This window comes from Choloepus didactylus, chromosome 23 (genome assembly GCF_015220235.1).
Source record: "Choloepus didactylus isolate mChoDid1 chromosome 23, mChoDid1.pri, whole genome shotgun sequence".
Lineage (NCBI taxonomy): Eukaryota > Metazoa > Chordata > Mammalia > Pilosa > Megalonychidae > Choloepus > Choloepus didactylus.
The window spans coordinates 1,922,439-1,946,819 of record NC_051329.1 but is presented as its reverse complement, the minus strand read 5'-3'; the positions used below and the strand labels follow the sequence as shown (position 1 = coordinate 1,946,819).

Below are 24,381 nucleotides of genomic sequence, written 5' to 3'. Positions count from 1 at the left end.
GAACGGTGCTTTTCCGCACACCGAGGAGCAGCCCCAGTCTCCAGGGGCTGCTTGTCTTCAGGAATATCTCTGTGTAGAACCCCCCCACCCCGTCCCTGCAGAAGAGGCTGAGGTCACGCCCGTGCTCCAGGAAGACGGGCTCGGCGGGCCCCGACTGAGAACACCAAAGCAGAGGTCCCCGGAGCCGTGGGCTCAGCGTTCTGCAGGACTCATTTAGTTGCAGCTAAAATAACTCAGTTCAAACCAACCTAAGCAGAAAAGGGAGTTTCTTGGCTCAGGTATTGAAAAGTCTAAGAATCGTTGGCCTCAGGAATGACTGAGTCTAGGGCTCAAACAGTATAGTCAGGAGTCTCTCTCTTGCTCCAGCCCTCAGTTCTGCTTTCCCCTCTTTGGGCCTTGTTTACACTCAGCCACCTCCCTCGCTGCTGTGCCCACCAAGTGCAGTTCTGTCCTGCCAGGTGGTGATCTCCGCAGAAGGAGCACTGTCGTCTCCCGGGGGCTCAGAGATTTATACCAGGGAGAGCCCCAAAAATTCTAATCCTGAGTCTCACGGAGACTCTACAAATGGAATTAAACCAGAAAATTTTAAAAAGATACCTGGATTTGAAATTGTATTGAATTTCACACTTTTCTTATTGGTTATTAGCCAACTATAACTTAAACCATAACAAAAAAACAAATTCATAAAATGCCCTTCCCCAAAACTGCCTCCTCCAAGCCTGTCTCAGTCGGAATGCTTTCTGCTACAAGTGACAGAAATCCCAACTCAAAAGGGATGAAACAAGATGGGGAGGACGACTTTTTGAACAACAGGAAGTCCAGAGGATAGGATGGCCATACGCAGGACATAGATGTCATCAGGAATCAACCTCTGGTTCAGTCTCCAGTTCCTTTTTGTTGCTCCCTTCTCAAGCAAGCTCATGTCTCCAAGTAGCAAGGTGGCTGCCGACGCGCTGCAATTTGTGCTCTAGGAGAAACAGCGTCTTTTTGCACCCAGCATTGACAGCAGTGTCCACCGCGTGTCGCTGGCCAGGCACCCCTCGGTGAACCGATCCCTGCGGTGGGGGAATGTGACTTACTGATTGGTGCTGGGCCACTTCAGTGTCCCTCCCCAGAGCCTGGGGTAGAGCCCCCCACAAAAATATGGGGCTTCATATTTTTAGTCACTGGGACAGTGAGTAAGGTATTAATTAATTGTAGTTTTGCTACAGAGGTTCAGCCTGGTTTTCTAAAAGCTGCAAGATCAGTGCTTTTTGATTCAACATCCAAAGGCCAGTTGTGTTTGCTGGATGATATGTTAACTGTTTATGGGCTGATGGTGGTGTAGTGACAGCTGATGGTTACTTCGTGCTTCACTGTCTATTAACATCCCACTGGTGAATATCTGGAGCTATTTCTTCCTCAGATGCAGGGTTGTGAAAATGAAAATGGACTGGCAGGCAGACGGCATTCACAGGAAAAGTAGAAAATTTGCTCTGGTCTGAGAAACCATCTCAGATGAGTAATCGAGGTGAGGCCCAGATAGTCTTGTCGTGCGTGTCAGTCAGAGATTATTTTCAAGTGTATGTAACCAAAGCCAGACTCCCATGGCTTGGCCAGGTAGAGGGGCTGTATGGCAGCACCCCAGTGCCCCCAGGACCCAAGCTCCTTCTAACCTTTGACTCCGCCATCCTGCACCTGTAGGGTTTTGGGGGGCAGGTTCAGTGAGGGAAAATCGTACGCATAAAAACCCACCCTTTCTAGATTTCAGTTCTATGAGTTTTGACAAATGCAAAGAGTCACGTAACCACTACTACAACAAGACAAGAATAAGTTCAACACACCCCCAGATTTCTCTCGTGCTCCTTTGTGGTTAATATTTCCTTCACCTCTGCTTCCTGATGGCCTCAGGTCTGCTTTCTGTTCCTATAAGAACGTCACGTAAATGGACTCAGAGCGTGGAGCCTTTCCTACGAGGCTTCTTTCACATGGGATAATGACCTTGAGATGTGCACTGCTGTGTGAGTGAATTATTTGCTCCCTTTTACAGCTGGGTACCTTCCGCTCTACGGACAGGCCAGTCGGTGTATCCACTCACCAGGAGAAGGGCGTTTGGGTTGTTTCCCGTATTTGGCGACTGTGAACAGAGCTGCTAGAAACATCTCCATGCAGGTCTTCTGTGTGAACGTAAGTTTTCATTTCTCTTGGAAACGTACCTAGGAGTGAAATTGCTGGCCCGTAAGGCAGGTATGTGTACATTTACAAGAAGGGGGCAGGCTTTTCCAAGTGGCCGAACCATTTTTCATTTTCAGCAGTAATGTCTGAGGGTTCAGTGGCTTCTCCTCCTGGCCAGCACTTGATGTTTTCACCCCCATCCCACCCATTCTAAGAGGGGTGCACCGGTGTCCCTCGGATGTTTTGATTGGTATTTCCCAGATGGTTGGGCCTGCTGAGAGACTTTGCATGTGTTTATATTCCATCCGTATGTATTTTTGGTAAATTGTCTGCTCAAGATCCTTTGCCATCTTTTAAAATTGGGTTGTTTGTTCATTTGTTTTGAAGAGTGTATGTTTTATATTTCGATGAAGTCTAATTTCTAATTATTTTCTGTTATGATTTGTGCTTTGGGGGTTTTATCTAATAAGTCTTTGCCTTACCCAAGACCACAAATATTTCCACCTATTTTATTCTAGAATTTTTATAGTTTTAGGATTCACATTTGGTCTATGATCCAATTTGAGTTAAATTTTTGTTATACTGGGAGGTATGGGTCATGATTCTTCAATGCCCCCCCATATGGATGTACAATTGTCCCACCTCTGTTGGTTGAAAAGACTACCCTTTCTCCATTGTATTCCCTTTGCACTTCTGTTGAGAATCAGTTAACAATATAGGTAGCCTCTATTTCTTGACTCTTCTGTTTCATTGATATATGTGTATAACTTTTCATTAATACCACTCTACTGATTCCTGTAGCTTTATAGTGGTATATTGGTGTCCTCAAACTTTGCACATAATTTTCAAGATAGTTTCGTCTATTCTAGTACCTTTGCTTTTCCATATATTTCTCAGAATCTGTCGATTTCTACAACATATCCTGGCAAAATCTTGCATGGGATTGTGTGATTGGGATTTGACTGGGATTTTTGTGGAATTGTTTGGGGACAATTGTCATCTTAACAACATTCAATATTCCAATCCAAGAACATAGTGCACCTCTCCGTTTATTTCAGTGCTCTTTGCACATATTTTGTTAGAGTTATACTTAAGCGTTCTGTTTTAGTGCTATTATAATTGATAATTTTTATATTTTACTTTCCAGTTGTTCATTGCTAGTACATAAAACCCAATTAATTTTTGTATTTGACCTTGTATCCTATGGCTTTGCTACACTCACTAATTAGTTCTAGGTAATCTAAGTACCATAAAGATGACCTATTTAAAGTTTACAACTCAGTGTTTTTGAGTTTATTGACAGAATCATGTTTCACCGTAATTAATTTTAGAACATTTTCATCTTCCCAAATCCAGGTATCTTACTTTTTAAAATTTTCTAGTTTAATTCCATTATGGGTAGAGAACATACTTATATGCTCTCAATATTTCATATTTGTTGTTTTGGTGGCTAGAATACAGTCTGTTTGTGTGAGTGTTTCGTGTGCAATTGAAAAGGATATCATTCCTCTGTTGTTGGGTGGAGGGTTCTGTAAAAGCCGATTAAACATGTCGGTTAATAGTGTGGTTCTTGCCTTCTGTGTGTCCTCACTCATTTTCTACTTGTTTATTGATTACTGAGAGAGGAGTCTCCAAATATAACTTTGGATTTGTTTTTTTCTCCTCTGAGTTCTAGCAGTTTTTGCACTATATAATTTCAAGTTCTATTGTTAGATACAAACATGTTTAGGATTATTAGGTATTTTTGGTGAATTGACTTCTTTATCCTTATATAATGAGTCTTTTTATCTCTTTGTCTCATACTTATATCCCCATTGAATATATATCCCCACTACAGTTTTTTTTTTTTTTTTTTGATTAGTGTTTGCATGATTTATCTTGGTTCCCTGCTTTTACTTTTAACCTAGCTGTATCTTTATTTTTCAATGTATTGTCTTGGGTCTTTCTACCTTATCCCATCTGCAGCTCTCTGCCTGCTCTGTGGTGTCTTCATGTCACTGACATTCCACCTTCTCTGCAACGACTGGTAGGTTTGGGATAAAGTCTGCCTTCCTGCCGGTTGTTTTATTGTTGCTCCATCTGTGCCTTGTTCTTTTCCCGCTGTGTTGTGTCTGCTTTGGATGGAGAATTTGTTATGATTCCCTTCATGTCTCTCATTGGCTCTTTATTTATAGCTCTTTGACATTTGTTTCCATGATTGTCCTAAGGTTTACTAAATTTTTTTTCCCCGTAAGCCGTGCTAGGGCCCAGCTCTGTAATCAGCCGCAGACTACCTTCCAGCACTATCCGTCCCGCGTGTAGCCGAGGCGCCCCAGCAGCCTCTCCGCTTCTCTCTCCCCTCTTGTGTGATTTTTTGTCATATATTTTACTTTTACATATGCTAGAAACCCGCAGCAGTTTAATTTTCTTTTATGGCAATTAAACATAAGAAAAAGTATCTTTCAAGATTACCTAAATTTACATAATTTCTAGAAAACTTCATTTCTTTGTGTAGATCCATGTTCTCTCTAGCGGTATATGGTTCTACCTAAATAACTTCTTTTAACCTTTCTTATAGTACTGGTCTGCTGGTAATGAATTCTTCCAGTTTGTGCTCATTTGAAAAAGTGTTTATATCTCCATTTTTTATTGAGATATAATTCACATACCATAAAATCCACCCTTTTAAAATGAAAATTTGGCAGTTTTTGGTATATTTACATGGTTGTGCAGCCATCGCCACTATCTAATTCTAGAGCACTTTATCAACCCCCCAAAAAACCCTCATACCCATTAGAGTTACGCCCCCTTTCCCCATCTTAGTGCCTCTCCGTTTTTGAGAGATTCACTGGGCGTAGAATCCGGCCGACAGCCTCCTCCGCCCACCCACCCCGTGCCTTTGATATTTCACTGCTTTCCCCTTTGACTTGAGCAGTTTTCGATGAGAAGACAGGGACATTCTTATCTTTGTTCCTCCCCATGTAATGCATTTTCCTCCTGCTGATCTCACGATTCTTCTTTTATATTTGATTTTCGGCAGCTTCATGGTCACATGTCTAGTGTGCGTGTTTGGCATTTATCTTGCCTGGGTTGTCTGAGCGTCTTGGGTCTGTGGTTGAATTATTGTATTATCAAGTTCTAGGACATTATCTCCTCAAAAGGTTTTTCTGCCCCATTTTCTCTCTCTTCTACTACTTGAATTTTAATTACACATGTGTTAGATCACTTGTGCAGTTGCACTCCTCTTTCATGCTGGCTTTTTAAAAATTATCCTTTTCACTTTGTGTTTCAGTCTGGCCAGTTCCAATCGTCGTATCGTAAATGTTCACTGATTCTCTCCCCGGCTGTGCTGAGTCTACTGATGAGCTCAAAGAAGGAATGTCTTATCTGTTGCCCATTTTGAAATAATTTTGTAGCATTTCCATTTGACACCTTCATATAATTTATCTCTTTGTGCTGAAATTTCCCATCTGTTTTTGAGCGCTGCCACCATTTTCCAGGAAGGCATTTAACATATTAATCATACTTATTTTCAGTTTTAAGTCTTAGAGTTCTAACATCTGAGTCTTCCTGAGTATGGTTCTTTCGATTGCTTTGTCTCTTGACCGTGAGTTGTTTTTCCTTGCCTTTTTGGGTGTGTTTAATTTTAGAATGAGCACTGGGCGTCTTGTTTAAGGTAGTGGAGAATGAGGTCAGTAGTATTTATGCTGGGAAATGTGTGCTCCTCTTTCCTGCTCGTCCGTTACTCTCCCTCTGTGTGTGTGTGTGTGTGTGTGTGTGTGTGTAACTCAACCTAGCAGTCGAGCTGAGTTTGGGTTCTGTTGCTATGGTTACCTTCAGTGCACTCCTGACTTCAGATTCCCCTGGCATAACCTGTGCTTAGGGTGGGGTTGGTTTGGCAGGGGGTTCCGGGTCCATTCTTGGGGTTTTGGGTCTCACACTCTGGCCCCTCGCCCGTACCCGGCCACTGTTGGGGTTTGGTCCTCGCCAGCCTGGTAGTGGGGGGCAGCGGGGTCTGTGCGTTCCTGGCTCAGTCTCAGTTGAAGGCAGATCCCGTGCCCCTCGGTGGCCCCATCCTCCCCCCACAGCAGGAGCTCGCTGCGGCCCCGGGCCCAGGGGGGTGGGTGGAGGGTTTGCCTCTACCCACAGGTCCTTCCCCTGTGCCCTGCTGGTGGGAGGGTTGGCTCGGCCTCCCCAGGACTTAAGGGCTTTGTTTCCTGGGGGAGGAGGGACTGGGGAGGCCTTCGTGCCCTTTTGCTGTGGTGGCCACGGGCTTCTGCAGTCTCCTGAGAGCCTGCCGAGGTCCGGGGAGAGCGGCCCGAGCCTGGTGAGCTCCCCCATCGCCTGCAGCTGTCGGGGATTCTGCACACTCACAGCAGCCCACACCGGCCTTCTGCTGAGAGCTTACCTGCATGGGCTGGTCCTTACCTGGTGGGCTGGTCCTTACCTGGTGGGCTAGTACTTCCCTGGTGGGCTGGTCCTTACCTGCATGGGCTGGTTCTTACCTGGTGGGCTGGTTCTTCCCTGGTGGGCTGGTCCTTCCCTGGTGGGCTAGTACTTACCTGGTGGGCTGGTTCTTACCTGGTGGGCTGGTTCTTACCTGCGTGGGCTGGTTCTTCCCTGGTGGGCTGGTACTTACCTGGTGGGCTGGTTCTTACCTGGTGGGCTGGTCCTTCCTTGGTGGGCTGGTACTTACCTGGTGGGCTGGTTCTTACCTGGTGGGCTGGTCCTTACCTGGTGGGCTGGTACTTACCTGCATGGGCTCCACCTTCCTCTGGGGCTCTGCCACAGGTGAGTGAAGCTCACGTCCACCTGTCCTTTCAGCCAGGTGGTTTCCCTGTGACTTCCCCTCTCTAATGGATTTGAGAAAAGTGATAATTTTGTAGATTATCTGGCCTTTTGTTGTCAGGATGAGAATAATGGTCTTTCCTGCTTTCTGCATCCTGGGAGTTTCATGCTCCTGATTGCTGGACAGCGGCTCCACCTCTCTTTACCACTTTCACGTTCTAGGCCGGAAAAAAGCCCGAGGTCCGAAGGCTTCACAAAGGGCAAAGATGGAAAAGGGACTTTCCTCTTAAAAACATTTTCCTAAAATATATATATAGGAGTAAAAGTGTTGGAGAAAACATGGTGAGAGGGATGATGCCTCACCAATATGGACTAACTACAATGTGTAAACTCAGAATTGAATCTTATAACATAGCCTAACGTGGACACAATAATTGTAATAGTCCCTAGATTGTAAGCTCTTACAGCAGTTGACTCTATCGCTGAATTGTGGGGCCTGTCTCTAAACTTTGAGATGCTGATCCCGTAGCGTATAACCTGATTGGTCTCTGGAACAATGCACATCTCTGAGACACCTGAAACTCAGAGCTAGAGCTCGGCAGATATGAATGTCAGTATTAGTGCATACAGCCACTGTCAAAAAAAAAAAAAAAAAAAAGCTGAAAAAGAGCCCAGACTTCAATTAGTGATATGAATGAAGCAGGTCTGGTTAAGACCAGGGCAAGCCAGGCCAAAGGGTAAAGGTTGAAACTGATTGTGTTTTAAAACTTCAACTTTCATATGAGACCAAGGGAATAAATATCTATTTGGTACAGGATCTAAATTTTCTAAATGGTACAACTCTACAGTCGATTTGTTCAAACACCACAATTGCATGGAACTTTGAATAGGAAGTGAGATACGGTAGGTTAGTATAGGCTGGAGTGAAATAGTGACACATCCTAGAGTAATTTGGGCAGAAAATAAAAAATATATTTACAGCCTCCCCCTCCCCAGCCCCGAGGATCTGGGGGAAGGTGCGGATGTGTTGGACATCCTCACCTGGACTGGTGTTGATGTTGTCACAAACATTGGGACTGGCAGTTTGATGTGCTGAGCCCTCGAGCATGGGACTTGCCCTTATGAAGCTCATTACCACAAAGGAGAGTCTAAACTTGTTTGTAATGGTGCCTAAGAGTCTCCCCCTGAGTACCTCTTTGTTGCTCAGATGTGGCCCTCTCTCTCTCTAACTGAGCCATCTCGACAGGTGAACTTGCTGCCCTCCCCCCTACGTGGGACCCGACTCCCAGGGGTGTAAATCTCCCTGGCAACGCAGAGTATGACTCCCGGGGATGAATGTGGACCCGGCATCGTGGGACTGAGAGTATCTTCTTGACCAAAAGGGGGATGCAAAATGAGACGAAACAGTTTCAGTGGCTGAGAGATTCCAAATGGAGTCGAGAGGTCACGCTGGTGGACATTCTTATGCACTATATAGATAACACCTCTTAGGTTTTAATGTATTGGAATATCTAGAAGTAAATACCCGAAACTACCAAACTCCAACCCAGCAGTCTGGACTCCTGAAGACAATTATATAATAATGTAGATTACAAGGGGTGACAGTGTGATTGTGAAGACCTTGTGGATCACACCCCCTTTATCTAGTGTATGGATGAGTAGAAAAATGGGGATAAAAACTAAAGGACAAATGGGGTGGGCTGAGGGGGATGGTTTGGGTGTTCTTTTTTCACTTTTATTTTTTATTCTTGTTCTGGTTCTTTCTGATGTAAGGAAAATGTTCAGAGATAGACTGTGGTGATGAACGCATAACTATGTTATCATACTGTGGACAGTGGATTGTATACCATGGATGATTGTATGGTGTGTGAATGTATTTCAATAAAACTGAATTTAATTAAAAAAAAAAAAACGTTTTCCTAGAACTCCGTCCCAGAGATATCTTGTCCTTACGCCAGTTGGCTACCTTGGCTGAAAGGGGTTTGGAATTCTGTAGAGAAAGAAGGAGAGAATAGATACTAGGTGGGCAGCCAGCGATGTTTGCCATGCGTGTTCCTGCTTCACACACTGCTTGTCAACTCAACACTTTCCTAGCTTTTACCCCTGCCCCCTCCCCTTTGAAACCTGGATGAGAGGTGTGGCGTGCGCCCAAGAGAAGGTCGCCTGTGCCCAGAGCACGCGGGGACCCCCGCAGCCGGCGACGTGGGACTGACCTTCCACACCGCCTGCTCCTGGCCTCTCTGAAAGCAGAGCCCGAGAGTGAAACGTGCACGCGTGGCTGACCTGGGAGTGTGGTTCCAGGGGCAGTGGTGGGGGCAGCGAGGGGGGAGAGCCAACCCCACGGGGTGCTACGCGTTGCCCCCACCGTGCCCGAAGGGGAGGCGGGGAAGACGTTGATCCCGGGCTCAGGCACCTCATCGGTCAGGCTCGCTCCACGGACACGGACCTCCCACACTTCTGGGGGCTCGTGTGAGGGGCGAGTGGGTTTCCCAGGCACCCCACCTGCTGCGTGAGAGGCGCTCCAGGGCAGGGCACCCTTGGACCTCGGGGAATTGCCAGCAGTTCTGCAGCAGTGAGGCTGTGCCGGGGGAGGCGCTGGTCCAATACAGCCGGAGCAGGAGGTGAGGCCGAGCCGTGCCCGGGGGTGGCAGGAGGTGGCCGGAGCCCAGGCCCGCTGCCCGTCTCTCCAGTCTGAGCTCCTGCCACGTTCCCCCTCGCACCCCGTCCTTATAAATACCAGATTTCTTGTGGTTTCTCAAATATGTTGCATTGATCAGAACTCTGAATCGCAAGGGGCAGAAACCGGGCTCCCACTGCTTGAGCCAAAACATGAACTTATTGGCGCCATTACTGAAAACCAGCTTTAGGTACAGCAGGATCCAGGGGCCCAGGTGATGTCACAAGTTCCTTCTCTCCTTTCACTCCCATTTTGCCCGTTACTTTCTATTTTGGATGAATCTTTTCTTTGTTGTGAGAAAAATGGGCACCGACGATTTAACATCCCCTGGGTTAGCAACTGCAGTGGGAGAGGGGGAGCCTCCCCTCTCCTGGGGCCAACGTGCGCTTGCAGGAGGACGCGGGTGGTCCTGACGAGTCACGGAGCCGCCGTGGTCCCTGTGGGTCAGGAGCCCCCCGGGCCCGACCGTCCTGGGTTGGTAGGGAAGGGTCTCCAGGGGACAAACACAGGTTTTATCCACAGAAGGGGAAGGGGGCTGGGCAGGCAGGAGCAGCGCACGCTCACAGTGCAGGCCACGCGGAGCCCCACACTTTTGCCCGTTCCAAGGCTTCTTTCCAGAATGTTCTTCCTTCCCTCATCCATTAAGATTTAAAAAAATAACACGTCAGCTTTGTTCAGTCTTAGAAACGGGAAAGGCGGTTAATTTACTTAGAAATCGGTTTCATTCTTCTTAAGTTAAAAACTGTACCAATCTTGACCAAAAGGGGGATGCAAAATGAAGTGAAATGGAGCATCAGTGGCTGAGGGACTTCAAACGGAGCCGAGAGGTCACGCTGGTGGACACTCGTACACACTATACAGATAACACTTTTTAGGTTTTAATGTATTGGAATAGCTAGAAGTAAATACCTGAAACTACCAAACTCCAAACCAGTAGCCGTGACCCTTGAAGATGATTGTATAACAATGAAGCTTACAAGGGGTGACAGTGTGATTATGAAAACCCTGTGGATCACACTCCCGTTATCCAGCGTATGGATGGATGAGTAGAAGAATGGGGACAAAAACTAAATGAAAAATAAGGTGGGATAGGGGGGTGATCTGGGTGGTTTTTTTTTTAAATTTTTTAATTATTATTTTTATTCTGATTCTGATTCTTTCTGGTGTAAGGAAAATGTTCAAAAACAGATTGGGGTGATGCATGCACAACTATATGATGGTACTATGAACAGTTGATTGTACACCGTGGATGACTGTATGGTATGTGAATATATCTCAACAAAACTGAATTAAAAAAAAAAAAAACAAAACCGTACCAAGAAAAATCTGCATTTGCCCGTCTCTCCCCATGCGTCCTTCTTTTTCTTCCAGGGGGAGGTAGTGGGGGCACCAAAAACTAGATGAAATGTGAAGATAGGGGCTGCAAAGTCGTTTTTCCCCGAGGGAGCTCGTCCCCTGGGGACAGGATTGGGGTCTGCTCTCTGGCGGCTCCTGCCTGCGGCGCCTTGGAGCTCACGGGTCTCTACGTGCCGGGAGCTGTGAACCCTCCTCTCGCCCCACCCAGCTCTGCGGGATCGTCCGGTTGTCAGAGACGCTGGGAGGCTGCAGGCTGCAGGAACAAGTTAAAAATAATCACCCCCTCCCCGAAGTCATTTTCTCATCCTCTTTAGGAAGGACATTGAATTCCAGACTCTACTCCCATTTAAAGTCAGGACAACTGAGATGATAATGTTGGCTAACATTTATTGAGTGTTATTTTCTGCTTTATAATAATCATAATAGTTTACATTATTGCATGGTATTTTTTCTTAGTAAAAAATAGCTAACATTTATTGAGTGCTAAATATTTCCCAAGCTCTGCTCTGCAAGCCTTATATGTACCATCTCACGATTTGCATCCCCAGGGAGTAGGGACTCTTACTTTTTACAGATGAAGAATTTGGAACACAGAGAAGTCGAGTAATTTGCCCAAGGGCACACAGCTACTCAGTGGTGGCTCTGGTGCAGGGAAGTGTGTTAGGAACGTCAGACAGCACAATGCAGCAGTGACTGTCATCATGGTGTGTGTGTGTGTTTACACACAGATTTGGAGTGGATTGGACAGCTCTTTTGGTCCTGGGTAAACTGAGGCCCTGGCTTCTTGTTCTGGATGCTACAGGGAGTGTGGGAGAGACGGCGAGCGGCAGAATTACGCGGTGTCGCTTGTGAGATGATTTCATAGCTTTCGCTGACCTCTGAAAGAGTTAAGGAGAAAAAGTCGTCAGCATTTACCCGTCGGGGGCCCAGCAGGTGTGGTTTATTTACTGTTTCCATCCAAATGTCACCTACTTCTTCCTTTGGGCAAACAAGACTCGGATCTAACAGGGTTTATGATTTGTCGAACATTTCATAGTTACTAACATTTGTGCAGACTCTAAGAGTGTTGACTAGAAAGGCATCTGCGATTTTAAAAACCACAACACATCTCTCTCTCTCTCTCTCTCTCTCTCTCTGGTCTGCTTGTGAACCTAAGATCCTGAAATATTTCCAGCTGTTCTTAACAGACTGGTGTTAGGACCCAGGAAGACACGGCAGCGGCGGGATATAAATAGAGAAACAGAACAGAACAAAGTTTGCGGAGAGAGCCTGACATCACCCCGCCTCGCCCTGCGCCCCAGCAGCTGGGGAGGGCAGTGGAGCCGTCGGCGGGAGCCCAGCTTTCAGCAGAAAGAGGGAGAAGTCCGGTTCCAGACCCGGATTCGGACAAAGGAACACTCTCGAAGTCAGAAGAAAGCACGGACGGGCCAGCCTGCTCTCTCTGGGCACAGACGGCAGGGACGGGGCTGGGCTGCCGTCCCCGGGCCGCGGGGGACTGTCCACTTCTCGCCGTGCTGCCCTCCGCGATGTGTCCACGGATCGCCCACGAAGCTCCAGTTTTGAGACAGGGAAGAAACCCCCACTAACCCTCCAAGCCAGCGCGCTTTCTTTAAAGAGACATCACAGAAACGGATTTGCTTTCTCCCTGGGAGCTGTGAAAATGCCTCTTGGCCAAGGAAGGGCAAGTTAAACAAGGATGCTTCACCGCAGACCCTCAGGAGTCCTCCGGGCCCAGCGTGACCTCGGGGACGCCATGAGGATGCTGCTGGCTCCCTGCTGGTGCTCCTGGCTGCTGCTGTTTTCCCGTGGATTCCAGGTAATTCCCCAGCGCGGCCGTGGAGGAGCAGCCCTGGATTTCCGCCGGGAGGTTTCCCAAGCGCGTCTCACCCTGTGCTGTTTTATGTGCAGGTGCACGGCGTCCACTCCGCGACCCGACACCACCCAGGTGAGCGTCCCTTCCTGCTCCTCCCCGAGCCGGGTGGCCTGGGAGCTGCTCAGACCCTTGGCTGGGGCCTCTCCGGGCTCCTGGGTGCGGTGGGTGCTCCCTCCTGGCCGCCCCGGCGGTTCTCGGCTTGGACTTCAGCCTGGCCGGGCAGTGTGGGCAGAGTCTCCCGGGGTCCCAGGGAACCTTGTGGTTAAGGACACTTAATCTCCTCGGAGTTGAGCATCCTCTGCGGTCTCTTCCAGCTCACACCATGTGTTCAACGTGAGCTCTCTTGGTCCTTATAGCCCTCTCTTGCCGACAGTGCTGTCCGCTGGGGCGCCCCTACCCCGACTCGGGGTATGAAGCTGGGTGAGAAAACCTCTGTCCCCTGCAGCTGGAGCCCACCTGCCTTTGGGCCGTGGCAATCCCTCAGCCTAGAGGCGACCCAGGAGGCCTTTCTCGGGGACGACGGAGGGACTGGCGCCTTCCACTCGGAGCGTCGGCAGGCAGTGTCGGGCCGGGAGGGGACGGGTCTGCGAGGGGCGGGAGCCACGTCCCTGTTGTGGCTCCCTGATGGTCCCGGGCTGGACTTCCGTGAGAACGGACCTGGCCTGGGCATGGGCAGGGCCCTGACCCTGCACCGCAGGGGGACCGCCAGGCCCCTGCCCGTCTCCGGGGGCAGCAGCGGGCAACGTGGCCCCAGGCTCCAGGCCTCCGCGGGGGCCGTCTGGCGGTGAAGCAGGGGCAGGTGCACAAGCCTGGCTCCCCACGTGGCCTCCTCATGGCTCCGGCAGCCCCGGGACACAGCCTCTGCCCGTCCTCAGAGCCTTGGTCCACCAGTTTCAGTGGCGAGGCCGCCCTTCTCTTGCCCCCTCTCTTTACGAGGCTGTGGCGGCAGTGTTTTCCCTTTCCTCAGCCTAGTGCTGAGGACAGACAGGAGCATTTCCACGTTCAGGGCCGTGGGAACGAAACGGCCAGCACTGCCCTGGCGAGGGGACGTGCCGTTGTGAGACTCCCCTTCTCGCCACCGGCCGGCCCCCCAGCTCATCCTGCGGGAGACGGGGGTGCGGCGATTCTCCTGAGCCGGGCTTAGAAAGGCAGCTGCGGGGCGTCCCTGGCGTGTGTCCCCGATGCCGCCTCCCGGGGCCCACACACGGCTCGGACTCGGCCTGAGCTTCGCGGAGCTGCTGGGATTCCGTCTGTGTTCCCGGTGCAAGCCTCGCACCCCCGGGGCCCTGGGTCAGGGTGGGAAAAGTGTTTGTTGATCGACTCGTTACCTTTGAGAAGCAGTCAACGCCACAGCCCTTTGGGGCCCTCAAGAGAGGGAGTTTTTGTTCTTAACCATGTTCCGTGTCTAAAAGTTTCCTTGTCCATTTTCCAGTCTCTAGTAATCTCTTTCTTCTTATTCTCCCTTGCCCCCACCCCACTATCTTTTAAACCTTTTATTTCCTTCTCTTCCCCGCTCCTTCCTTCCTTTTTAGAGTGGTGAGGAAGGCGAATGTTTATTGACTCCCAAGTTTCAATCACACTGTTTGTTTTCTTTCTCTTCCCTCCTTCCCTTCTCCCTTTTCTCCCTGACTTCTTGCTCACTTTGTTTTCTGTCTCCTTTTATTTTTTCTGTCCTCCTTCCCCGTTTCCCTGCCTCCCTCCCTACCGTCCGTCCTTCCTTCTGTCCTGAGGAGGACTACCGTTTGAAGACAGTTCTCCATGTTTTCCCTGCATTAACTCAACTGCTTCTTCCCTTTTCCTTCCTCCTTCTCTTGCCCCCTCTTTCCTCTCCTGCCCCTTCTCCCCATTCACATCCTCCCCTCCCCTCTCCAGCCTTTTCCTTGGCCGTCTCTCTTCCGTCTTGCCCTCTGCTCAGCCCCTTCTCTACGGACAAGTCCAGCCCGCCCTGGGCCGGGTCAGAGCCGCCTCCGTGGTGCGTGCTTCTCCCCCGAGCCCGGCTGCACCCCAGGGAACCCCAAGCAGGTAACCCAGTGCCCAGCACTTCCCCGGAGCTCCCACTGCTGGGTGCCGACCCAGGAACGGCCAAAGAACGTGGAAATAACCCAAACATCCCCAGCAGTGAAACGGCTACATAGATGGTGCCGTGCGCAGCCCGTGGAGCACCAGGCCGCCGCTGGAGAGCTGGCCTGGCAGTTACCGGGTGCTCCCGTGTGAACTCACGCACTCCTCCCCAGGCTGGGGGGTAGCGTGGCCTCGTGGCGGGCGAAGAAGCTTGTCTTTCAGTGATGTGCCACGTCGCCCAGCTGATGGGACTGACAAGGCTCAGTGCTGCCCGCAGGAGCTCGCCGATCGGTGGGAGTTAGGGAGGGGGGCATGCCAACGTCTCTTAAGAAGCAGCGGCACGTGGGAAAGAGCCCCGAGCACGCACGGGGTTAGGGTGATCTCGGGGGGGTGCCCAGGACAGGGCTGGGACCAGTCTCCGCCCCACCACAACCATGCCGACTTTTGCTCTCGACCACTAACGGGGCCCCTGTCACCCCATGCTGGACCCTCGTGTTGTGCTGTTGCAGACTTGGGCTTCGGGAACATTTGCTGCCATCCCTGCACCCTCGGGCAGAGCTTCGCCAGTGACTGATGAACCCCACCGAGGAAGAGAGCTGCCTGCCTCAGCTCAGCCTCCGGGTGGGCGCGTTCGCCAGGGTCTGCTGGTTCGCTCTGACACTGCCCAGGTCACTAGATCTTCGTCAGATTGTTGTCTGTGGCAGGTTGGTGGTGCCTTGGTTTTCTGCATAATAGAAAAGCAACCTCGAGTCGTGTTAGGCCTTTGCATTCTCTTGCTTCTCTGGGGCTCCAAGTTGTCATCTTGAAGAAATCTCTGAAGGTTGTGTTTGAAAGGAAAGCTGGAAGCTGTCTGGTTACCTTCCCGTGTCACAGGTGATGGAGGTGAGGCCCCGAGACGGGGAGCAGGGGCTGGTGGGGCCAGACCCCACTCCCCGCCTGAAACCTTCTCGTGGCCCTGGCTGTCTTGGTTTCCTGCCCCGGTTCCCTGGGGAGAACGCGCGAAGCCATATGATGGTGGGTTAATCAGAATCCGTGAATGGCATCAGTCAGGAAACCGCAGGCCATGTTTTATTTTAAGTTTCTAAACATGCCCTTTTGTAGATAACTTTTTTAAAGAGGAAAAAGGAACATAAATTTAAAAAAAACAAAGCAAACCCTGTCATTATCCAGAAGTTTGCTTGTCCTGAGGTCCAGGGACAGGGCTGGTCACCTCCCAGCCCCTATTTAGAGATGACGATAGTGGCTCTAATTCCCTATATTTACATAGTGTCGTATGGTTTATAAAGGACTGTCATAGGCACTAGGTCATGGCAAAATCGGGAATCTTCATCTTCCTAGTGCAAAAAAACAAGTGTTTATCATGGTGTTTTGTAAAGCATTGTTTATACCCAATTGAACAAATGGAGATTTGGCAAATATAGATTTTGGGGGGCATCAGAAATGACAGTATGGTCTGTCTATGTTTATCCATGCATTTATTCATTCTTTCTTTACATTACTCATGCTACCCATAGAGTTATTGTTAATTGCTAACATCAACATTTGGGGAGGTTTCAAATGCAAAAATCACACACACATGCACACACACGCACACACACATCAGACACTGTTTTAGACATGAGGCAGATAGTACAAACAGAACAGACGAAATCCCCACATTTGGGGAGCACGGAGTTGGATATGGGAGACAGACAGCAGACACACAGCCCGTGAAACATCTCAGGTGGGGGCAAGTGCCACGAGAAACAACCCAAGGAGAACCAGAAGGCGCGGGTGGTGGAGGGATGGGGTGCTCGGGAAAGGCCCCCCGCAGGGGAGGGGCCGTCGGAGCTGAGCCCGGGGTTGTAAAGAGTCGCTGTGGGGTGGGCAGGGAGCCGTCCAGGCGGCCGGACGGCGGGGCAGGGCCTGGGGTGCAGATGGCCGGGTGCCGCGGAGACGGCTGGAGAGGGGCAGACAGCGTCCTGTGTGCGTGGGCGGGTGTCAGTCGAATTAAGCAGATGGAATGCGCTTCCCTAAACAAAGTCCAGGGATAAGGGTCTTCCTTAATGGAGAAAAGGAATATGGGATGGGGAAGGCATAAGAAGAGGGCGACCTGGAAGCAAAGCAAGAGGATGAATCGAAGCTTTTGTTTGTTTAGCTTTTTTGAATATGGATACTTGCTCTCTCTCTCTCCCTCCTGCCCCCCTCCACACCCAAAACTAATCAATAAAGCATAAAATGTGGTTGGAGAAATTAACCTTGAATAATTGATTTATGGCTGCGGTGTCCCTCTTTTTAGGGCTGGGCAGGGGAGATGGGAGGCCCCATTTGGGCCCCGTTATCGCTGCGTTGTCCAAGTGGACCTTGGTCCTTAGTGCAAACCGAGGGGAACTAATAATTACGAGGTGTCACGTCGCCTTCTTTATAGGCACAAGGGGTGTCTTTTTTTTTTAAATAAAGAGATTTTCTCGTTCTGATGAAGCTTTTATGACTGTGAGTTCTTTGCTCCTTAGGTTGTGAATGGGAACTTATTAGCTAAATTTAACCCTCTGGCCAGTCTTGTTATCACAATACAGTGTTTTAAATTTTAAAAAATTGTTAACATTAAATTTGGGGAGATTTCAAATAAAAAATCTGGATTTCTATAATATGAACCATATTCTCTTTAAAAATTGGGCAAACCTTTGTACATAGCAACAGTCACTAGGGGCTGGGAAGCAGCTGCCGTCCCTGTCAGGCCGTGCGTTTCCCGTGTGCCGCGGCCGCTCCCGCGTTGCAGTGCAGCAGTGCGGGCCCGAGGGTGACGCCGCTGTTGACGGCTGCTTTGGGTCTGTGCCTTCCAGGTTGTTAGCGCTCTTGAACGCCAGCCGTGGCTCCTCCCCAGCAGCTTTGGCCCTGTGGGTGTCTGAGTTTGCAACCCCCCCGTGGCTCCTGTCGAGGCCGGTGGGCTCACTGGGCTTTGCCTGTCCACGGCCTCCGGGAGGTCAGTGAGGGAGGGGCCGTCACGCGCGCAGACCCCGCTGGCCGGTGACCACTTGTGGACGCTGGGGCGTTGGGAGGGCGAGTCTTTCAGTGTGGACAAAACACCATCTATTTTCCCTGTTACTTATTCCACCTGGAATTGAGCATGACCACTTGTCAATGGAGATGATAGGAAGGGATTAAACCATTTGGAATCTATTATCCACGGGGTTTATTTTATGAAGATGAAGATTCTGAAGATAAAACATCTGTTCTTCATAGAACAGATGTTATTTCCTTTCCAGAGTTTTCCCCAAATGAATTGAGTAACAAGCCTGTGTTGCTTTCCCCTCTTCGAAACAAATAGCCCAGATTTTAGAGGAAAGCATGGTAGAAAGGAAAATGGATAGTTTTGATTTTTGCATTTTAGATTCTCAATTTGCACTTCGGTAATAGAAGATCTGCTCCCATTGGACATCAGCTTGAAGTCATGTGCTCCTTTTTAGGTTACCCGTGAGAGCAAACTTGTTTGGATACTTCTCTTTAGCTCATATTATAGAGCTCACTTTGTTCTTGGCTTGCATTTTGTTCTCGTGTGCTGAGGAGAGATGCAAATGGAAACACGCCATCAAGAATCCGATGTGTGGATGTTTGGCAGTGTGCGGACAGAAGCTTGGACATTAGATGAGGGCTGCGGTTTCCCCTGAAGAGGTGGCACCCTCTCTGTGGTCACTGATATTTAAAGCAGGTGCCTCGATTCTTCCAATAACTCCCGCTTTCATATTCATTTGGGTTTTTGTAGTGTGCCACTCTGGGTCCATTCTCATTTCTTTCTGCATATGTTTTTCATATATTTTCTTTGTGGTTACCATGAGGCTAAAAGTTAACATCCTAAGTCTTTGATTTGATACCTACTTAACTTCAATAGCATACACTGTCCCTACCCCTCCAGCTCCCCTTTCTGTTGTACTTGTTCCAAATCATATCTCTGTATGTTGTATGTCCCAAACCATAGACTTATCATTACTTTATATGCATTTGCAGTTGCAAACCTGTAAGACGCAAAAAGTGAAGTTACATACAAAAAATACAATACACTATAATGGCATTTATCATTACCCATCTGGTTACATTTACTGCAGGTCTGTATTTCTTTTTGCTGCTTCGACCCGTGTCCAGTGTCCTTTCCTTCCAGTCTGGAGAACACCCTGTAGCACAGCTTGTAGGGCCGGGCTGGTGGTGACGAGCTCCCTCAGCTTTTGTTTATCCGGGAATGTCTTCATCTCTCCCTTATATGAGAAAGTCACACTGCATATAAAATTCATGGTTGGCAACTATTTTCTTTCAGCACTTTAAATATTTCTTCCACTGTCTTCTTGCCTTCATGGTTTCTGATGCGAAATCGGCACTTAATCTTATTGGGATTTCCTTGTACACAACTCGCTGCTTTTCTCTTGCTGTTTCTGAACTCTCCTTGTTCTTGGCATTCAATAATTGACTACTGCATGTCTGGGTCTGCTTCTCTTTGAGTTTATCCTGCTTGAGGTTTGTGGGGATTCTTGAATGTGCGTATTCATGCCTTTCATTAAATTTGGGGAGTTTTCTGTCTTTATTTCTTTGAATATTCCTTCAGCCCTTTTTTCTCTTTCTTCTCCTGGGACTCTCATATTGCATATATTGGGATGCTTGATAGTGTTCTGTGCTCTCTTAGAATCTGTTTGCCCTTTTTAATTCTTTTTTCTTTCTGCTCCTCAGTCTGTATCATTTTAATTGTCTTCAAGTTCACAGATTATTTCTTCTGCCAGCTCCAGACTGCTGCTGAAAGCCTCTGAGGAATTTTCATTTCAGTTGTTGTGGTCTTTAATTGTAGTATTTCTGTTTGGTTTCTTTTTAAAATCTATGTCTCTTTATTGAGATTCTATTGTTCACTCACTATTTTCCTGATATCTTTAGCTCTTTATTCATGTTTTCCTTTATCTCCTTGAGCATATTGAGATCCATTTTTCTAAGTATATCCAATGTCTGTTCTTCTTTGTTGCTGGTTTCTGGATTTCTGTCTTGTTCTTTGTATGAGGAATTATTTCCTGCTTCTTTGTTTGTCTTGTAATCTTTTGTTGCACGCTGTACAATTTAACGTTTTAAAGTGTTAACTCTGAGATTTAATCTCTGAGCTCTCTGTTCTTAGATGCATATCCAGCTAGCAATATGACAAAACTTCCTTGGTTGCCAAGAGCTAACAAAGACCAATCAACCAACCAATGCAAAAAACAAAACAAAACAAAAATGAAAAAAAAAAAAAAGCCTAACACTAAGAACACAACAACAACAGAAACACCATTCACAGAACTTGAAAACTGGCTCTGCGTTGGCTGGTGCTCTCCTTCAGAGTTTACCTTCCAATCAAGAAGCTCAGCCTGGGGTGAATGTGAGGTGTGGCATCCTCTTCATCTTCTCTGAGTCCATCCTCTCCGTATTCTCTGAGTCCATCCTCTCCATCTTCTGAGTCCATCCTCTCCATCTTCTCTGAGTCCATCCTCTCCATCTTCTCTGAGTCCATTCTCTCCATCTTCTTAGTCCTTCCTTTCCATCTGCTCTGAGTCCTCCTCTCCATCTTCTCTGAGTCCATCCTGTCCGTCTTCTGAGTCCATCCTCTCCGTATTCTCTGAGTCCATCCTCTCCATCTTCTGAGTCCATCCTGTCTGTCTTCTCTGAGTCCATCCTCTCTGTATTCTCTGAGTCCATCCTCTCCATCTTCTGAGTCCATCCTCTCCATCTTCTCTGAGTCCTTCCTCTCCATCTTCTCTGAGTCCATCCTCTCCATCTTCTCTGAGTCCATCCTCTCCATCTTCTGAGTCCATCCTCTCCATCTTCTCTGAGTCCTTCCTCTCCATCTTCTCTGAGTCCATCCTCTCCATCTTCTCTGAGTCCATCCTCTCCATCTTCTGAGCCCATCCTCTCCATCTTCTCTGAGTCGCATCTTGTCCTGGGCTTGTGCTTGCTCATGGCCTTAGGAATTCCCCCAGTTAACAGGAATTCAAACACCCCTCTACTCCCTGTGAAATAGATTTATAGATTTTCTCCCCCTCCAGGGTGCTCTGTTGTATGGCTTAAAGCAGGTAATCCTTTGCCCCAGGTGGCCTTGACTTAATTGTTTCTTATAATGCTTAGTCCATAAACTGCTTCTGTCTGCAGGGCAAGCTCCAGGAGGGTGAGCTGTAGAGGCGTTTCCTGGTTCAGGCTTTCAGGCTGCCACTGACAATTGGCAGCACCCATAGGATTGCCTCTGCTTCCTCTGGAACAGGGCCAGGGACCTACAGTGGGGGTGCAGTCTAACTCCACACTAAGTTGCAGGGGAGGGATAGCATCTCCTACCACTTTTAAAACTGCATTTTCGTGATCTGGCTCTGACACAGTTACTGCAACCCTTTAACTGTTTTCCACAGTTTGAGGAAGAGGGCTCTGCCAGCTTTTGCTAGTTGTTCAAAGATTCTGGGTTGGGAAATGGCACCCTGGGGTGTCTTGTGCTGCCATCTTGGTCAACAGAAGTCCTGCCACTCTTCCCACACACACCCCTTTTTTTTTAAATCTTCATTTTATTGAGATATATTCACATACCACGCAGTCATACAAAACAAATTGTACATTCGATTGTTCACAGTACCATTACATAGTGGTACATTCATCACCTAAATCAATCCCTGACACCTTCATTAGCACACACACAAAAATAACAAGAATAATAATTAGAGTGAAAAAGAGCAATTGAAGTAAAAAAGAACACTGGGTACCTTTGTCTGTTTGTTTGTTTGTTTCCTTCCCCTATTTTTCTACTCATCCATCCATAAACTAGACAAAGTGGAGTGTGGTCCTTATGGCTTTCCCAATCCCCTTGTCACCCCTCATAAGCTGCATTTTTATACAACTGTCTTCGAGATTCATGGGTTCTGGGTTGTAGTTTGATAGTTTCAGGTATCCACCACCAGCTACCCCAATTCTTTAGAACCTAAAATGGGTTGTCTAAAGTGTGCGTAAGAGTGCCCACCAGAGTGACCTCTCGGCTCCTTTTGGAATCTCTCTGCCACTGAAGCTTATTTCATTTCCTTTCACATCCCTCTTTTGGTCAAGAAAATGTTCTCCGTCCCATGATGCTGGGTCCCACCCCCCTTTTTAACTCAGCATAACTTAGGGAGCACTGTATGATCAGTACATATATGTCAGCCTCACGATTGGTCACGGCCACACTCTATAACATTGTGTGGATTTGCCATGTTTAGTAGCCAGCTCTCTGTTGATGAACACTCAGGCTACTAAAAATTTGGTTAATAGATCTTTGCTGGTATGTGTGAGTACACCTGTAGAATAAATTCCCAGAGGTGGAATCACTAGATCAAAGGAAATCTTGTATGTATTGCCCAACTATCTTCCAGGAAAACTATACTGTATATCCCAAAAAAGTGGGATGTTGGTACTTTTCTCGTTGTAGTTTTAACATGCCTTTTAAAATTATGAGTAAGAGTGAGCATCTTTACATAAGTTTAAAAATAATTTGCATTTCTTTTTCTTTGAACTGTCCCATTATGTCTGTGGCCCCAATATTCTGATGGGTTGGTTTTTCTCAATAATAGGATTTTTATTAACATAATAACTTTAAAATACAATCTAAAGAGAAATAAGTACATATCTGTTGCTTGTATTATTAAAAATCTTCCCCAGTTTGAGTTAGCTCGATTTTTTTTTTGTGTGTAAAGAGATTTAAACATTTTATGTTGTCAAATTTATAACCTACTTTTCCCAGAACTATGTATGTTTTATTTATTATATTTAAATTTTGATACATCTGGAAACTATTTTGGTATTGAGTAAGGCAGGGTTTTAACTTTTTCCAGATGGCTAACTGGTTCTAATACCTTTTATTGAATATTTGTCCCCTCATTTAAAATGCCACCTTTGCCATAAGTGAAATTCCCATGTATATTTGGGAGTTTTTGTGAATTTTTCTTCCACTGAACTGTCTGTTCATGAGACGTGCTAAACCATCCTTATCATTGTAGCTTTACAATATGTCCCAGTATCTGCCCTCTCTCATAGCTTTTTCCCTCTCTGAATTTATTTGGTTATTGTTATTCTTGCTGATGTATTTTTTCTACATAAATTTCACAATCACCTTCTTCCTCATGCAAAAAAAAATTCTGTATTTTTACAGCAATTTTCTAATATTTATAAATTAATTGATGCATGGTTGATATTTCTTGTGATACTGAGTCCGCTTTTCCAAGAACAGGTTAAGTCCTTCATTTATTCAAGGTTTTTTTTGATGTACTTTGATATTATTTTAGTGTTTTGTACAGTTTGTCTCCATTTTGTTCTGAGATGTTTTATCTTTACTGGTTTTATGTATAAATGAGGACTTCTATTAATTTTTAGCAATCTGTTTGAATACAGGGAAGCTACTGACATTTGTAAATTAGATTTGTATAAGCCGCTTTACCAAATTCTTTTCTTATTTGTAATAAGTTTTTCACTTACCAAATTCTTTTCTTATTTGTAATAGTTTAAACTCTGGATATCAAGGCATGCGTCATTTAAAAATAATGATCATGTCATCTCCTCTTTTTAAAGTATCTTAACCTTATTTCTTTCTCTTGTTCGACTGATCGCACATTTCCTCAAGAACAATATTAAGTGATAGTGGGTCAAGGACCATCTTTTCTTTCTCCCAAGACCGTCAAGCGTGAGGCTTTTGTTTCCTCGGTTAAAAGGTATCTGTTCCTATTGCTATATCCTATGAAGGAAATAGTCACTGATTTCTAGTTTACTGAGAGTTTTTTTAAAACCGGGAATGTGTATTGAATTTTATCAAGTGCGTTTTTAATGTGTCCCATGCTCACTGTGAAACTTTTACTTTTCCCTTATTCCATAGTATATATGGTAAGCGGTTCTTTATCTTTATTCCCTTCCTCATGGTGATTTAAAAATTTTACCCTCTTGTCCCCCCAGGGTTTGAAGTCTTGGCTTCTGCTTCCCATTACTGGCCACTGGAAAACGTGGACGGAATCCGTGAACTTCAGGACACGACTGGAGGTAGACACGGGCCGGGAGATTTCCGCAGATGTGGGGGGCACTCAGCCTGGGGGGTCCTGGAGGCGCAGGGCGGACCCTGTGTGCTCTGAAGCCAGTAAACATTTGTGGGGCTTCCCCCCAATGATTGCTATTCCTAAGTATTTTATTAGGACTTCTAGGTATGTTTATGATTAAGAGATGGAATTTACAATTCTAAATATTATTAATTTGTGTATTTTCCCACAACCTTAAACTAGAAGCTGCTTACAGTGGATCAGTGTACAGTGAGTCTAGACATACACTTTCTAGATAAACAAAACTGGTGTAACCCACAGGCCTGCCAAAACAGGGCCTATTTGAACCCGATGCCAGAGACTATGCCAATGAGGGTTCTGGGGTCACTGTCCCCCCAGCAGCCCCCCCTACTGATCAACACCCCCAGCTCATCGGTGTTCTCCACCTTTGAAAGGATATGCTCAGTGGCACTCGAGTC

The 24,381-nt window shown here is 47.2% G+C and overlaps 1 protein-coding gene across 1 annotated transcript in view; it reads left to right on the top strand.

Annotated features, from left to right (window-relative positions):
* Positions 1-2,072: 2,072 nt before the first annotated feature.
* Positions 2,073-24,381, top strand: part of ADGRD1 (adhesion G protein-coupled receptor D1) — a 168,973-nt gene continuing 146,664 nt past the window's right edge. The window contains exons 1-4 of the mRNA XM_037817221.1: positions 2,073-2,166; positions 12,111-12,770; positions 12,863-12,899; positions 23,826-23,909. Coding sequence (XP_037673149.1) covers positions 12,651-12,770; positions 12,863-12,899; positions 23,826-23,909 — 241 coding nt within the window. The 5' untranslated portion in view covers positions 2,073-2,166; positions 12,111-12,650. The remainder of the gene's footprint in view (positions 2,167-12,110; positions 12,771-12,862; positions 12,900-23,825; positions 23,910-24,381) is intronic.